General features: G+C 29.7%; 2 protein-coding genes across 11 annotated transcripts; both read right to left on the reverse strand.

Annotated features, from left to right (window-relative positions):
* Nucleotides 1–2,709: 2,709 nt before the first annotated feature.
* On the reverse strand, nucleotides 2,710–10,278 carry LOC145185582 (uncharacterized). Of its 9 annotated transcripts, none has more exons than XR_016455625.1 (6): nucleotides 9,316–10,278; nucleotides 5,199–5,268; nucleotides 3,498–3,541; nucleotides 3,237–3,296; nucleotides 3,028–3,129; nucleotides 2,710–2,932 (listed from the first exon to the last, which is right to left on the reverse strand). XR_016455625.1 is itself a non-coding variant. In XM_090097689.1 (6 exons), exons 1-2 carry the CDS (start codon nucleotides 8,347–8,349, stop codon nucleotides 6,012–6,014), a joined length of 2,049 nt encoding a protein of 682 aa, XP_089953815.1. In that variant the 5' UTR covers nucleotides 8,350–9,307; the 3' UTR covers nucleotides 2,710–2,932; nucleotides 3,028–3,129; nucleotides 3,237–3,296; nucleotides 3,498–3,541; nucleotides 5,199–6,011. The 9 variants fall into 9 exon arrangements, 5 of the variants coding, with proteins under 5 accessions (XP_089953815.1, XP_089953813.1, XP_089953816.1 ...); XM_090097689.1 differs by lacking the exon at nucleotides 9,316–10,278 and adding an exon at nucleotides 8,331–9,307 and having other exon boundaries at nucleotides 5,199–8,041; XR_016455623.1 differs by lacking the exon at nucleotides 3,498–3,541 and having other exon boundaries at nucleotides 5,168–5,268; nucleotides 9,316–10,206.
* A 1,523-nt stretch (nucleotides 10,279–11,801) lies between these two features.
* Nucleotides 11,802–16,542, reverse strand: LOC149883733 (uncharacterized). Of its 2 annotated transcripts, none has more exons than XR_016455633.1 (2): nucleotides 16,407–16,542; nucleotides 11,802–13,848 (listed from the first exon to the last, which is right to left on the reverse strand). XR_016455633.1 is itself a non-coding variant. In XM_090097715.1 (2 exons), the coding sequence occupies exon 2, from the start codon at nucleotides 14,872–14,874 to the stop codon at nucleotides 14,362–14,364; it is 513 nt and encodes a 170-aa protein (XP_089953841.1). In that variant the 5' UTR covers nucleotides 14,875–16,066; nucleotides 16,407–16,542; the 3' UTR covers nucleotides 11,908–14,361. The 2 variants fall into 2 exon arrangements, 1 of the variants encoding a protein (XP_089953841.1); XM_090097715.1 differs by having other exon boundaries at nucleotides 11,908–16,066.
* Between the last annotated feature and the right edge of the window lie 1,752 nt (nucleotides 16,543–18,294).

The raw sequence follows: 18,294 nt of genomic DNA on the forward strand, positions 1-18,294 counted from the left end.
TTATTATAAGTTTTAACCAAAGGACTTTTTAAATTATTATTAAATTATTCACCCGATCGCTTGTTTACAATTTTTCTTTAGAAAACTTTTCCCGCATCTGCAGAAATTTTTAGTTTCTTTTGAATTACGCATTTATTTTTCAAGTCGTAAGAAATGAAAAAACTGTAGTTATTATCCTAAACGCGAAAAAACTGAAACAAATTCGTTAAAAAACTTTAATTAGTTCTTTATTACTTTAAAAAACTCTAGCTATCTGAGGGAACAGGTAAGTCGACTTCAAAAATCGACCTCCCTTAGTGCACTGTCACGCTTCATTTACGCTCTATTTTTGTGTCAAAAGGTTAAACAATAGATTTTACGGAGTTTCCAAACCAGTTAAGTCAATAAACTATGATGGAGCACGAAAGCAATGAATGTAAATTAGGATTCCTTTGTTTGATCTAAATTATTAATTTTTGACAGTAACTCACCAAACACACACTACAAAAAAGATTGTTATCAGTTTTTATACTAAGTATAATTAGTCAAACTAATTGAACAAAGCCATACATTGCTGTGCCTTATAGTGCTAAAAAGCCTATTTAAAAAAAGATTGTTTTTTTCAGGTGAAGTTCCATTAACAGAAAGTCATGAAAGTAAAGAAGAATCCAAGTGTCATTTTTCATCTCTTCGTGTAAAGCCGTTATACTTCTGTTTGAGTTTGAGTGAAAACAAAATTCGAATGTCTCAAATGTAAGTTATTAACATTATCAAATTTCTTTGATGTGATTTTATTCATACACATATCTTTGCTATCAGTTTCTAAATTTAATTGTTAAAGTAAATATCATTTAATAATATCATTTTCATTTAATTCTAGTCTGATTGCATAAGAACATCTCTAAATTTATTTGATTTAAGTAAAAGTTATTTTTCTGCTGTTTATTGTGATGAGATGATTTATTTGTTCTTAAATGAATGTGTTTTGTGGCTACATTTTTTTTTTTTTTTAAGATTCCCAGTATTCAACTACCTGTAACACCTATTCAGTCAGTTGTAAGTTTTTAAAAATTGGGATATAGTTATATTTTAGGTATACAAAAGCTTGATTGTGTTTTTTAATTTTTCAATGATTTCTTATAGGGCTCATGTTCTATAAAGTTGGTGAATTAGAAGTGTCATTTATGAACCTCATGGGAATTAGAAAAGTTGTATATATAGATGCGATTTTATGTAGTGAGGGAGAAAAGAATCGCTGATACTGATTTTGTATTAATGTTTGTTTTTAATAAACCTATACGAGAATGCAACAGCTCAAGTGTTCCACAGTCAGATATTCAGTCAATTGTAGGCTGTAAACTATTTATTGTTCATGTATAGGTCTTCTCTTAATCTTAACTGCATTCATAGATTTGTCGCTAGTTATGAGGCTAAAGTAAAAGGTTTGTAACAGTTCACTAACTTTTCTTAACACATCTTCGCCTCTCTTGCTTGAAGCAATTTTAGCAGTGATAGCAGAAGTAAGATTACCCGCAAGCCTGTCATAACCACGGATTTATGCACGCTCAACTAACTTATCATCAACCCATACTGGTTTATGAGCGGCACTTGAAAGATCCTCCATCAAATTGAGTGAGGGCTTTCCATGAGCGAACAACATTTTTGAAAGAGCGCCTACTCAGGGAGTTCCAAGGAAAATTAAAAAGTATAATCAACACCGAATATCAAATAGGCAAAGAAGCTAATCCTTTAGGAGACTTTTTCAACGAAGCCAAAAACACTTGGAACAAGGAAAACAAACTCGAAATAAAACTGAACTTGAGCCGTTTTTTGCGATAATCAAAATTGCTGTTATTTTTATTGAATCTTTTCTTTTTTTTAGTTTTCTTTTTCCTTTTTTACCTGAAAAGTTTCTATTCTTATTTTTCACTTTTTGATTTTGTCCTCTTTTAATTTTGTTTTTTTGTTTTTTCGGCCTCTTTCTGTTCAATGTCATGGCAGTCACGAGTTTATTTCTTTATTTTTTGTTTTTTTACTCTTTTGTTAACGAACACTCGTGTAAACCATGGCATAGGTCTGCAAGACTAATAAAATTATTTTCTCTTAATTGGAAATAGATTTGCGTTGCTCGGTCAAGACTGAGCAGTGAACGCCTCAGAGAAGAAATAGCATAAGCCTTAAGAACCCAGACAGCCTACGACACTGGGCCAGAATTCCGGCGAGTCATCGCCCGCCGTGACGACTAGATTAGTAACGGGCCAGTACTGGCCCGAGTCTGGCATGCTACTGGCGAGTAGTCGCACTCCATTGCGATGGCATTTGTTATTGGGCCAACACTGGCCCGATTGTGGCTTCTACAGAGTTCTGGCCAAATGTCGTTTTGCCATAACCGTCATTATTTTAAATATTTTCTGTGTCATCCATGATGATTTTATAGACGCGAAGCCAAATGCTTACAAGATACCCAGACAGCCTCCCGTTAGAGGCCCAATGCTGGCCCAGTTCCGCTTGCGACTGCGGCGCGATGCCGGCAATTGATCACGGTCCAATGTCAAAACGGCCAATGGCCCAGTATCGCTAGCCAGCACTAGCTCGGGATCATTTTCCAGCATTCGTCCGTGATCGTATGCCAGCACTGACCCGTTACTTTTAACCAATATACATTCACTAACGCGCTATTATTAGCCATTTCTAATGTGATATCGCACAAAAAGCAAATACAAAAGTAAATATTTTTTGATATTTATTCCAGTTCAAATTGACAAAAATAATTTTAAATAGCACAGATATTATTGATAGTTTGAAATAGTGCTATTTATCCAACGAGATTTTTCGTTCTTCTCAAGCCTTTCGTCCATCATTTCGATCTCCTGAAAGCTGAAAATACTCTTCAGCCAACGCTCAAACTCTTCGCTTGATGCTCCCGAGTTTAAATGATTTAGTTTTACAGCACCTAAATACAAACTTTAACTTGACAAAATTATAAATATAACAATTGAACACATACAAATAAATATATATTAAATAAAAATAAAGATTTCTTCTTACCCAATAAAATCTTTTTTTTCTTCAAGTTTTCCACTTAAATAAGCAGCTCTTTTTTAACAGCTGTAAAAATCACGATCTCTTAGAAATTTCATTCTTAAAATTCTAGTAAAATAAAAATAAACATTTACAAATATTACTTAAAATAACTGAAAGTATAAATTCTAAACATATTACTACTAAAAAGTGCAATGAAGTGTTCGTTCACTCACTTTAGCAAGAATCCATCTAACAGATGAACATCGATTTAATGTCAATGAAGACCCTGAAAACTAAAATTAAAAAAAAAAAATTAATGAAACTGTTTATTTTAACAATAAGTTAATGTGCATTTTATTGCATATACATACATATATATACACATATAGTTATAGTGCATTCCAAAAATGAGGAGAGAGACCATTGGCAAAATAATTTAATGAATATAATACAAGTATCAATAAATTACAACCTTAAAAGTTAAAAATTACAACCTTTAACTTAAATGCATGACTGCATTGTAGTGTACATGTATATACTAAAAATACCAAAAGTATCTCAAAAATCTAACGCAAAAATACGAAATACGAAATATAAAATACGAAATCAAAAACAATTTATTAAACATTTATGGGAATCAATTCTATGCCAATTACATTTACCAAATGTAATTTCTCCAATTGGCAGCTATTGAATGCATAAATATAGACAATGTTGTTATAAAATTGTTATTATTAGTAAAGAAAATTACTTAAGACACAAGTAAAATTAACCTAAATAAGTTAAATATTTCAATTACAACCTCATATAAAACTATGTATGAAATAAGCATATTAATTTTGTCAGTAATAATGTAAGAAAATAGACTTAGTACAGATTTCAACAAATTAAATTATAACAAGTGAAAAAAGGGTGAAACAACAAAACCATCATCGACTTGTTTAATACACACTTGAGAATTCTGTCATCTAAAATTGCATTGTGTTTAACTTTATCTAAGTGTGATACAAAATGTGATTCTTAACAGACTTGAATCACACAGGTCTTTTAAAATCAAAACCTTGCAAAAGACACAGAACTGGCCAAAATGATATTTTGCTACTTTTAAACAAAGGTAAACCATTGATATTCAACTGCCCATAGGGAGCTAAAAATTTTGCAATTTTATCATAAACATGATTTAATATTTGTTAAACTAATTGCTGAACCAAAATAAAAATAATCACCACCTGCTCGATATGCAACTATAAAATTGTGTTGAGTTTTTTAAATAGGCAAATCAGGATGAATTAGACAGAGAATACACAGTAAAGATGACAGAGCAGTCAAATTAACACTAAACTGAACAGCCCAATCAGCTAATAGGGTAGTCAAATCTGATGAGAATGTTTCATCATCATTATCATTACTAAAATTTAAGTATGACCAAGTTCAGTTTCAACATTGTTATCTGAAAATATATTAACAACAGCTCCAAAAACTGAATCATTATTATCTACAGCTTTTTCACTTATAGTAGGAAAATTGTCTTTTGTAGATATGTATGAGGGGGTAACAGTTATCTCACCAAATGAGTTTTGTAGATTAAATATTTCACAATTGATATCTTCATTAAATATTTGTTGCAAGCTTTTTAAAATAACTTTAACTATGTATGTAACAGAAACAATATATTGTCCCGAAGTTAAGATAGAAAAATATATAAACATTTAATTTGGATGGCTCACTCTTATATTTAATTGCTAAAATGAGAAAAGTGATAATTGACAAAGTCATTTCATGATTATAATGTAAATGACAATAGATTACAACCAAGGTCACTTAAAATGAGTTTAAAACTAACTTAAATTAAATAAGATTATTTTAATGACAAGTAATGATAAAGGAGCATATAATAATAAAAACAAAGATAAATTAACAACAGCAAAAACAACAACAAAAATAAAGATAATAACAATATATATATATTATTATAAAGATAATAACAATATATATATTATTATAAAGATAATAACAATATATATATACATATATATATATATATATATATATATATATATATATATATATATATATATATATATATATATATATATATATATATATATATATATATATAATATAATATAAAAAAGGTGTTTATTTAAAAACTTGATTATCTTACAGTTATTGTGATTAAAGCTTTATCTTCTAACCTTTAAATAGCCTTTTCTTTTACCATTTCTGTTTTATTGTTAAATCAATCTTGCATGAATGTTATTCAAACTGTTTAATATAAAAACATAGCTATCTTTATACAAAATTACTGTAATGATGTGTGCCAACATAAGTGAAATTTTCATTATTTACATCATACCCCTGCTAGCACACAACGTTGAAAAAACGTTGAAATAACGTTGATCGACGTTGATCAACGTTGTTACAACGTTGTTTCAACGTTGTTTCAACGTTGTGTGCTTGCTGGGACGACATCTAAACTTTTTACAGTAGTATTTACTACTGCAAGAGTTAGGATGTAGCAATTGCAATTCTAATTACAACATAACTATACGTATTTAAAAAAAGCAACATTTTTTTAAATAGCAAACGTACATTTGCTATTATCATTACAATACGTATTATAATAATCGCATAATAAAAAAAAACAACAGCAAAAGAAAGAAATTTGCGAAATATATCTTCTAAGCATTTGGCTTCGCATCTATAAAATCATCATGGATGACGCAAAAATATTCAAAATAATGACGGTTATGGCAAAACGACATTCGGCCAAAACACTGTAGCTGGCCAAAATTATTTCTCTCATTTTAACAGCTGAAAACTTTACCATATGACAAGAAATTGTAAATTAAATGTTTTTTGTACAAATCCAAGCCAGTGGCGTTCAATATAGGGGAAAGATGGGTACTTTAGGGATTACATTTTATTCTATTCAATAGGATTTGAGGAAATAAAAGATATTATTTTTCAAACTTTATTATGTTAAATAACATACTATATTTTGATATTTAATTAGATTCCACTTCGTCATTGTCAGAATATTCTTCATTTTCGTTGTTTTCAGTGTCGGAATCTTGGACTTCTCCAGGAAGAAGCAATTCCACAGCTTCTTTTGAAAAAAGCTTTGTAAGTTTGTGTTTCTTTTTCCCAATGCTGGACAACAGAGGGTCGGATGTTAACAATAACCTATTGATGATATCTTGGTTACAATCTTTTCTAGAAAATTTTCTAGCATAGCTAAGTCTGTACTCCCGGAAATGTTTGTTTCTGGCTTCGGCAGCCTCTTCCGACAATTGTCCAATTGGCAAAAGCGCATTCTCTACTATATCAGGACCATGTACTAAAACTTTATGCAGAGTTGGAGTCATTGGACACCAGGGGTATAGTTCAACATAAAGCTTTGCAGTATCCAAAGTATACTGTCTGAACTTTTCTACACCAATCTTGTGGCCACTGGAAATTACTTCTAGGATAATTTTCATTCTGGAAATTAAACGGAAGCCTACTCCAGTGATATCTGCAGATGTTTCCGGGTCGTTGAAGAATCTCCTGCTTGTGTTGCCGTTATTGGTATTCCCAAATCCAACCTTAGGTATGTCGACAAGAATGCCCATTTTGCTCTTGAATTCATCTTGGATTTTCTTTTTCCTATCTGAGATGAGTCTCTTCTCATCTTCATTCAGCCTTTTCTGCCATTTTTTTACAGGCAATTTATATAATAGGTGAAGGAGACTTTCAAAACACTGTATTTTAGCATGCAGAATGGATAGTCCAAATTTGTAGCTGCTTTGATTGTCAACACATGTTCTGTCCAAATCATTAAATGGTCTTGATGTTGCTCCACAAATATAACATCGCATGGTCGATTTAGTGGTGGTTGCTGCGTTACAGACTTTTCCGTCATTCATAGTTAACATCATCACATGTTCTACTGCTATGTCTTGAAGTTGAGTTGGTTTCAAGCCTGCAATTTTGTTTTCCATGTAAGCAGTTTCTTCAGCTATTACATCAGCAGTTTCTTTTATGAACCTAATTCGAATTGGCCTGCAAAACCTTGGAGACGATGGTGTAGGGTTTTGCCAGATAACCTTTTTATTTACTCCACAAGTTAGCTGTAATGGAACCATTGAGCATTGAAATATACTGGCACCAGAATTAGAGTCATCCTCAAACTTTTGATTAAACTGTGTCTGCTGGGAGCCATCACAACCCCATTTCGTAGATAACTTCATATGTTTACGCCCACTTTCCGTTAGAGTCTTGATAACTTCTTCTAAATACAACACCAATCTTTCGGTAGTATGGTTTAACAGACTTTGTAAGTCTACTTCAGCTAAACTTTCTGTGACTGTGAACGAATCAGGATCAGGATAGCATGTTTTTTTTTCTTCGACCAAAATACTGTAGCAGGACCATTGTTTCTTGTCACTTGTACGTACGATTTCATATTGAGATTTTGTTAGGCCTGCGTCAGTAAATATTAAAAGAGCCTCTAACGGTGTCAATGATTTTTTTGTAGGTTCAAGACTGCTGCGATAGGCTTTTTTATACTTTCCCGCTCGTTTGGGAGATGTTTTAAGATCTTTGAGGACGGTTGCAGCACTTCTTTTGCCACTTGTTGTCAAACAAGTTTCAGCTGCAAAAACAATAGCTTCTGGTTCCACATCTTTCCTGAGCTGTTCTGTTTTTCTCCTCTTTGAACGTTCACTAGAATCGACAAAACGTTTTCTTGGTCGTCCTGCTGATGATGGAGTGGATGGGGTACCCGGTATTTGGAAACTCCCTTGCAGCCAAGGGCCATGCTTCTTAATAAATATTTCATGAGTTCTGGATGAAGACGACCACATTTTTCTAAAAATAGCTTTCAACCTCGACATTTGACGCTTGTTTACTGTTTTTAGTTCTTCGGTATGTTGATTTCTTGATAACAAATTTTGATCAGCTAAGTCCATTTTTTCATTGAAATTTAGAGCCTCCTGCTGCTGAATACTGTTGTAGAAATCTAAACGAGAGATTGTTTGCATTCCTGATGACCCATCTAGAAAAAAAAATTAAGTTGAAAAATTCATCTTGGACCTTGATGTGCTTAGAACATGATTAAAAGTTAGATGGCATCAACAGGCAGTTGAAATTAAGATTTTTAAATAGCTAGTGGTATAAACTCATAGAAAAACGAAAAAAACTAAGAGGGTGCGCACTACAACTTTTTCACTTTTAAAGTCAAAATTTACTTTAAAATTCGTTAAAAAAATGCTAAGTTTCATGGTACATAACTTTTGTGGTAATTAATATTTCAAAACGGTAGTAAGAGTAAATAATGTACATACCTGTCATAGATTCATCCATGATATAACACTGTAAAACTTCTGTTGTAAACACTTGTACACAGCTTCAATAAACACCACTAAAATCGCTCGTAAATAAAATGAACCACGCAGTTAAAGATCGGATATTTAACTAAACTGTGTAGTTCCAATTACTACTTTTATAACCAAACCATTAACTGCTCATTAAGCGACCATTATCGAGAGATAATAAGGGTAGGTAATAATTCCAATTTAAATAATTCCAATTTTGGCCAGCTAAAATCGTCAAATACTCCTACGTGCGGCGTGCGATGATTCGCCAGAATTCTGGCCCAGTGTCGTAGGCTGTCTGGGTATATCTCGCAAATTTCTTGCCTTTGCTATTTTTTTATTATGCTATTATTACAATACGTATTGTGAGGGCGGTGGATTTACTTTTATTTATCTTATTAATTATGTTTATGTTTTCTTACGTTTGAGGGAAAGGGGTAAGGGGAAGGTTTGGGTTTGGTGTTGTTTGGATTAGGTATATGGAGGTTGGGAACTAGGTTGATAGTCTGGGGAGTATTTGGTTAGGAAAGGGCTAGGTTTGGGAATAGTTTGGTTAGGAATGGGCAAGGTCTAATCAAAAAGGCTAAACTTATATTCGCCGTCCTCAGTATATTCTATAATATAAAACTCAACAAATGTTCTATTAATGTGTAACGGTAAGCACTCTTATATTTGTGTGACGTAAGTGTAATGGCGCGGATATGCTAAGGTGCGCGGTAAAGCATCAAACTTTTCAATAACAATATTTAACGCATATAGTAATAACAACAATAATATTAATAATTGAAATGCAAACAAAAGTACTTACTACTGGTTCTTCTTCTCTTACTTATTTTTCTTAATAAATATTCTCAAATATTCTCATCAATATATATTCTCTTAAAATTAGCTCATGCAAATATCAATAAATCAATGCAGATAATAACGCTTATTTAAAGTTACTCAAATTTCTTACCAATTCTTCTCGTAAGTTTCTCTTTAAAATCTTCATAAATACTTCTCATAAAATTCTCTTTAAATCTTTGAATATCCTTTTCTCATAAATTCTTCTTTTAAATCTCTTTTCTCATAAAACTCTCTTTTAAATCTCTTAAAACTCTTTTCTCATAAAAATATCTTACTCTTCTTAACTCTTACTTTGCCATCTTAAAACCTCTTCAAAAAAACTGTTCTTCAAAAATTCTCTTCAAAAACTGTCCTCCCAAAAACCATAGTCATAATAACTATTTTTTAAAATATTTTATGACTATGCAAAAACTGTCTTCTTTTCTTTTTTGAGCTTTTTATAGTTTTCGGTTGTTTACCGTTTTGCTACTTATTCATCATTTATTTATATGACAGGTTGAATAAGTTTCCGTGCGTACATCTTTTCTTGGTTGTTGTTATTTTTTTATTTTTCTTTTCGCTTTATCGTTTATTCATATGACAAATTCAATAAGCCTCTGTGCGTACGTCTTTTCTTGGTTGTTGTTGTTTTTACTTTTCTTTTCGGTATATCGTCTATTCATTTGACAAATTCAATATTTCTCTGCGTGTACGTCTTTTCTTGGTTGTTGTTACATTTTACTCTTCTTTTCGCTTTATCATCTTATTCATATGACAAATTCAATAAGTCTCCGTGCGCACTTTTTGTTGGTTGACTCACTCTTTTTTGTCGAATATTATATGCTTGATTCGGGTAAAACTTAAAGATAATGTTTACAATTTTATCATTTTCCCTCCTCACAGTATTGTAATAAAAATAGCAAATGTACGTTTGCTATTAAAAAAAATGTTGCTTTTTTGTGAAAACATATAGCTATGTTGTAATTAGAATTGCAATTGCTACATCCTAACTCTTGCAGTAGTAAATGCTACTGTAAAAAGTTTAGATGTCGTATGATGTAAATAATGTAAATTTCACTTATGTTAGCACATATCGTTACAGTAATTTTATATAAAATTAGCTATGCTTTGATATTAAACAGTTGGAATAACATTCATGCAAGATTGATTTAACAATAAAACAGAAATGGTAAAAGAAAAGGGTATTTCAAGGTTAGAAGATTAAGTTTTACTCACAATAACTATAAGATGATAAAGTTTTCAGATAAAAAACCTTATATATATATATATATATATATATATATATATATATATATATATATATATATATATATATATAATATAAAAAGGTTTTTTATTTAAAAACTTTTTCATCTTACAGCATAACAACAACAAAGAAAAGATAATAACAATGTATATATATATTGAAAAATATATATATACATTGTTATTATCTTTTCTTTGTTGTTGTTATGCTATTATTTTGTTATCATCATTATATATACTAGCAAAAAAGCAACCCGTTATACGGGTTATGGTCGGTCTCTTAATTTATTGTGGCTGTTTTCCACAATTTAAAGTTGCAAAACCATAACTATTACCCCTTTAGAAAAACGCCTTCAAGTTAAAAAACATGCGGAGGTAAAATAATTTACCAATTATTTAACATTATTTGAGTAATTTACAACTGAAATAGGTCATATCAGTGTAAGGCAGAACCATTTTCCTCGACATTACTAAGTTCAAAACAATACGTTTTTAGTTACTGACACAAAATAATATTACTTCCTCATGCTTTAAATTGACGAAAAAGTAAAGCTAAATTCGTGTTATATTTTTATAACGTGAACTTTAATTAATAAGATTAATATAAAGCGAATGTAAATTTTACATGAATTAGTAATTCTTTGGCATCCTCTTGATACATGTTTCTTTAACAAAGGAAATTGTCTTTAAAATGTTAAATGCACACAACTAAATAAATTTATTCAAAATATTTGACCATTTGACTATTGCTATTTATGGCACTAATCTGACCATTTTTATATATGGCCTCTTTGTTTCAATAATTTTTAGTAAACGGTTATTTGCTACCATTTATTAAAAATTCCTTTTGTTACTCGAAATTTAATTCTTTTTAATAATTTGACACTAATAAAGGACCTCCCTTCCCCGTTTTTGCCTTGATGGTGGTAAGGACAATAGATTTATCTTTATTAAGAGTTATAAAGTTTTTGATGAAGACCTTCTACCAGAATAATAAAATGTAAAACAATGATTTACATGTATAACAATTTTTTCTTTTTAACATATATAACAATTTTTTCTTTCCTCAAAAGTGTTGCAAATGCAAACTCAGATAATTAATTAGTTTAACACCTTATAACATTTAAGTAACTCGATATTTGACAAATGCGCAAAACTACAATTATACCCCCCCCCCCCCCCCCGTTTAAAAAGATCCCCAAAGTTACGTACAACAAATAATTAGGAATAAAATAGAGATTTTTAAGAATTGAACTAATTGCATACATTTATATCATTTTAACTGACAAAAAATTACAATAAAAGGTAATCAGTTTTTTTTTTATAAATTGTATAAATGCGTCAATCGTAAATCTTAAAGAAAAAAAAAAAAGGAATTAAGGTGGTAGACTGCTAAAAAAAAAATTTTAAAATCTGACATTATTCCAATTGATTTTCTCATTTTAAACACGATAATTAGGATTAACAAAAAAAAAAAATTTCTTTTTTTTTTCCTCTAATTTTTGGGCAAATTTAAGTGTTTTTAGGCCTAAAAAGTGCAAAGTTCTTGGAAAAGATATCTCAAAAAGTAAAATATATCAAGTCTCAAAATTTTACAGTTGTGTACCTTTTAAGTAGATAAATGTCCTGAGATAAACAAAAAATTTGAATCTTTTTCAATTTCGATGCACCATAAGCTTTTTCTATGCGTCTAAATTTAGGCCAAATTCCTGACCCCAAAACAGCCCAAAAAATTTAATTTTAATTTTTATCCAAAATTTCTTTATCTCAGGACGTAAAGCTCATAAAAATGAACATCTGTACAAAATTTCAAATCAATTGGACAAATACAGCTCCCGCAATCTTATCCAGAATATGAAAAACTTTACAACAGAGAAAAATGCAAATAAAACTTTATATTTTGAAAATACAAATATATTAACATTTGAAAACAGGTTAAAACCCCCCCTTTTCATATAATATTCCTTCTTCATAATTGTGCTTATTATCAAACCCCTTCCTTGTTGCTCTACGCTTTTTTCTTTGTTTTTTAAACTTTTCAGATGATTTTAGGTCCATAAGCTTTTCACGTAGCACATCACTATTTTGAAAACCGTTTTTAGTAAAATGTCCTGGTAAAATTCCTAAACTGTGAAGAACATCTATCATACCAGTTTTACCATCATTAAACTGTATGACAGCAGATGCAACACTAATTTCAAGTGTTGACCTACCCACGTACACATTTTTTGGGCATTGCAGAACCCATGTTGATAGTATGCACTTTTATCGAGTTAATATATAGTAATAAACCAATTCAACAACATTGTTCTTTCACACCATGTCATTTAAACATAGAAAAACAAAAAACAAAGAAGTAGCTATTGGTTTGAGTGCTTAGATTTTGTAAAATTTAGTTAAAATTGCCTTATTTTGACGTTGCTATGAGCGTTGCTAGGGGAAGCAAAATCACCCTACTAAGTTTAAACTGTTTTTTTAGGCCTTTTTATGTTTTTTTGTAAAATAATATGTATGTTTTTAAAAACAGCAATAGTTAAAGTTTTTAACTAATCAACTTTTGAAAAACTACTTTTTTCAATGTTTTTTAGCAGTCTACCACCTTAAAACCAAAAAAAAAACACCACATAAAAACCGAAAATCGATTTACCTATTTATAGTGACCTATTTTGACATGGCAGTTAATATAAACATTTATCGAAAATTTAACTATAAAATCTATTTCGAAGTACAAAAGGATTACTAATATATACATATATATACATATATATATATATATATATATATATACATAAAAATCAAATTAAGATATAAATTGCATTTTTAGCATAATGTTGTCTTGGCTTTAAGTAAATAAATAAAAGCAGTAAGTTTCAATAATGAAACTACCTATCATTCATTTTTAACAATAGACACCAACATGAAGGTGTTTATTGTTAAAAATGAATTTGAACACAAAACATCACAGCAATAACACATAACAATAGAATATTTCCACTCTTGATCCTAAATCCAGCGAAAATAACAAACCAAATTAAAATATGAAAGTCAAAATTAGAAAACCAATTTAAAGTTAACTATATTTTTTTACTAAACATATAAATACATAAAAGTATATTTGTTTTTATATTCAATATTTGTTATTCAATTACTTCAAACTTAGGGCATTTAAACACCCTAGATTTAAAGATCAAGGTTCCATACTCTCTCATACACATTACGCTAAACATTAACAGACATTGTGTTTCCAGAATAATTAAATAAACCACACAACACAACCTAGCTCTAAAGCAGTAACACTGCCTGACACTAAATGCTGCCAAGTCACACCTCTGCTATAAATACATCGCTCGGCTGGCAAGGTTATCAATCTGGCTCAACATAATCCCAAGTCACACCACTTTGAAAACATGAAAACAATATAATTTAAACATATATACAACTATAAACAAATATGGTTTTATATAACACATTTAAACACATTTTATAACAATATTAAATGACAGATATATTTATCAAAAACTATAAAAAATATATATATATATATAATAAAATAATAAATTTATACAAACAAAATGTGCTCACAACTTACAAACAGTAAATTTTCAAAATAAAAATCTTAAGACTATAAGTTAAGAACATTAGAAAATATAACATTATTTGTGTAACACTTTTCACCTACCACACCTTGAATGAGATGTTTATTAATTTTGAAAAACAAACTATTAAATGCTCTCATTCTTGAACATGCAACATATTGTTGACCATGAGAGAAACTTGGTTTTTTTGAGATATACCCCAACTCTATTAAATATTTGACCTTGACTTTTATTAATTGTCATTGGATAAGCCAATCTGACAGGAAACTGATGACGTTTCAGAACAAAGGTAAATTAGAACCTGATGGAGCCAACTAAATTTGAGGAACAAAAACCTGTTTACCACCAGAAACACCTGTCAAATCCTCTGCATCAATATAATTATTTTGAAGAGCACAAACTTTTATTGGAGTACCATTGCATAACCCAGCTTTGAGATCTAAATATCTAAGTAGCATTATTACACAACCAATTTTCAATTTTAAACAATGAGGTGGCATACCTGAAGGAGTTAAACTATTCAAACACTCAACAGGAAAGTCATTTCTTTCATTAAGGTCATCAGTATCAATTTGATCAGCACTTACATAAATTTTGACCTTAACCGGCAGACATTCAAGCACTTCTTCATTGATTAATAATGAATCAACATTAGTTGGTGTTAAAATCATGCATTTAGAATAATCATTTTGAGTAGCATCTCCGAAAATCTTTTCAACAATCGATTTATTTTCTCTAATAATGCACTGATTTGGTATTTTAATGCATCCTTTAAAAGGATCCTCCTCTTGACAGGTATTGTTCCATTCCCCAGCTTTAGTAGCCATTGGGAAAATTCACCTTCCCCATCTTCTACTCTCATATTTTCAGTTCATGCAAACTTCTGCACCCATTGCCGATGCAAAGAACATTTTACACACAATTCTACTATCTCAGCTGGTTGTCCTCTTTTCACAACAGACAGAATTTGCGTAAAGTCACCACCAAAAAGAATGATTTTTCCTCAGAACGGAAAGTTGTTGTTGCAAATATCTTTTAACAACCTATCAACTGCATTTAATTCTTTACATGCTCATGTAAGACATTATACTGGTTGCTTCTCAGTTTGTTTTGGTTATTTCTGATGAAAGCAAGGCGCTAGCCTTTGATTTTAACATACGCATCAATAGCATACTGCTGAAACAGTTTTTTGCCATAAAAGAGTGAAGAAAAAAATTGTCTAACTGAAAGTTTATATTGTAATACTGAGAAAATGTAACATGATTTCTAACCAATGTAGCACGTTCAGGGTTGTGAACCAATTGATTATGCCAACTAGCATCACCCCTTGGAAAAAATAGAGGATAAACCATAGGATCTAAGTTGGCAGACATACTTGATAGAGTTTTAAGAGGATGACCTCTTGGGTAAATAACATCTTCCCTGGAAACAGGTAGTATACCAACAAATACAACTGCAACTTCATTATGTGAAGGGAGACTGATAGCAATTATAGCAATTTATGCTGGAACATCATGATTCCAAAATATTTATAGCAAAATCATGTAGTAAACAGCGCTTAAGACAAAAAATCAAATTGAGATAAAACAAACTGTATATATGGCAAAATAATTTGTATTGGCTTTTAGTAAATGATTAAAAGCAGTGATTTTTAACAAAATTACCTATTTAACATTGACACAAACATGAAGTTAAGCCAAATGTCTATTAACTCAAAAGATAACAAAAAACATCACAGCAACAACACACACCATAAGTTAATATATGTATATTATATAACTTAAGTAAGATAATATTCATATATAACAAAACATAAGTAACAACATTACGCAAAATGTTATTAAAATACATTATTATGTATTTTTAGAATAATCTTTAACAATAAAGGCTTGAAAACAGCAAGACCTAAAGTAGTAATAGTTTGACACTAAAAACTATCGTGTAACCCTCTGTTAAAAGTACATCACTTGGCTGGCAAAGTTGACAAATCTTGCTCTACACGTTTACCAAGTCACAGCACTTTGAAAACACGGAAACAACATAATATAAACACATGTACCAACTATAAACACAATAAATGTGTTTAAGTAAGTATATAAGGTTATATATATACCTTATATACATATTTCAACAGAATTTTAAAATAATCATATAACACATATTAACACATACACGAACAATAAAAAAAACACTTTACATTGTTGTAAAAACATATTGATAAAACAACTAGAAGGCACTTATTTCAACATATACATACATATCAAAAAAGCATATAAGCAAACAATGTGTGCAAGCAAAAATTTTAAAAATAACGCCATAAAATTTAAAAAGATTCAAAGTAAACAAAATATATATTTACAAGCAATACTCTTTAACTTCTTTTTTTTTTTCATAAGAACTGTAATCCTCATAACAAAATTTAACCTTTACATACTATAACATGTGACATGCCATGTCAGTGTTGGCACAAAATTTTAATTTATTTTTCTAAATTTTCTAAAAAAAAACAAAAATAGTTAAAAGCATCACAGAAATTTCAAAGTAGTAATAACCATTTTATGGAAGTAGCATTAGTGTTACTTTAAATAACATCCATACCCCTATTTTCCTTCTAAAAATTAAAATAACAAAAATAAAAATGCTAAAAGGAAAGCTAAAACAAACAAAATACAAAGGATTTAAAAGATTAAAATCCTTTCTACTTTTTCTGATAAAAATTTAAATCCTTTCTACTTTATCTAATAAAAATATATATATAACTATTTTATACACTTACTTCAATTATAATATGATCTTAACGATTATCATTTATCTTAATATGATTCTTTAGGTTATATATCTAAACTAATAATTAAATTTCAAAAGGAAAAAAGTTTTAACTCGCTTCAGAGGGTAAGCGAAAGATTTTATGACCCACGATGAGGAAATTAAAATGTGTTTTAATTATGCGAACTTTGTTGTTACGTCATGCTAATATTAATTAACGTTGCGTGAATTTTTGGACAATCAAGGCGCAAACAAGAAACTAATAACAACAACATATTTACCTAAAATATGGGTGGTGGTTAAATGAACGTTAAATTGCGTTTATATAAATGAAACAACAAAACGCGTAAACAACTATATTAAAAAATTATTTTTTTAAATAAAAATAAATTTTAATAAATTAAAAATATTATTAATAAAAATTATAGATAAATTAGTAGAAAATCATTTAACAAATTTTTTTTCACTTTACACTGTGTTTCATCTATTAAGACTCATCATATATACTTTTTTTAAAAATTTACACATTTAGAACAGTTTTGCTAAGTTACATTGTCACTTCTTTACTAATTCTTCCTTCCTTTTTTACAGAGTAAACCCAGTTTTTTTGGTATTTTTCAGCTATTTTCATCGGTTACCATAGCAACAAGCTACCATCTTACATTATTATTTTTTATAATCAGTATAATATTAAGTGTTTGAATTAAGAAAAAAAAAGTTAACATGTGTTGTTTTAAAATTTGTTGGTTATTTGCCCAGTTGAAACATTAAAAAAGTATCCTTTAAAATAAGGAACGAATTTTTAAGCAAAATTCTTGCCTTAAAACAAGGAAATTAATAGGTAATAATTTTCTTAATATAATCAAGCTGGATTACCCGTCTCTTCGCGCGGGTTTCTCAGGGTTAGGGTTAGGAGGGGCCGCTGGTGGCCCAAACCTGGTCAAAACCACCGCTCAGGCCTACTTAGTGCCTGTGCCAAGTTTGGTTGGTCCAGAGGTGTTGACACCTATAGCTAACATCAAACATACAATTATTAATTTTTTATACTTTTACTAGAGAAAATAAGAATGTCTGACTCTTACCTCTAGTAAAGAAATAAAATATTAAATGCCTGTAAGAATAATAGAGAGTATTTCTTTATTTTAAGACAGCGGATTGAGTAAAACTTCCTTACTGTATTATATAACTACTATTGTACGTTTACTTAATGTACTAGTATATATTTTAATTCTCGTATAAAGTACAAGTGCAAACGCAATCAAAATATAGATATATAGCATCAAGAAAATGCATGTATTAACTATCAATAAAATATAAACCACCACAACAATAGATGCATATCATAAAGAGTGATTAGTTAAAACTTGAAAAATGGAACTTTATATTTTTTTAGTTGTTATCCTAAAAGAAAGAAACAAACTAAAATAAAAAAAACACAAATTTTATAAAATGAATGATTATACTTTTTACTAAAAATATTT

Source organism: Hydra viridissima, unplaced genomic scaffold, assembly GCF_058129835.1.
Source record: "Hydra viridissima isolate aposymbiotic clone 2 unplaced genomic scaffold, HvirCarnegie_v1 scaffold_9, whole genome shotgun sequence".
NCBI lineage: Eukaryota > Metazoa > Cnidaria > Hydrozoa > Anthoathecata > Hydridae > Hydra > Hydra viridissima.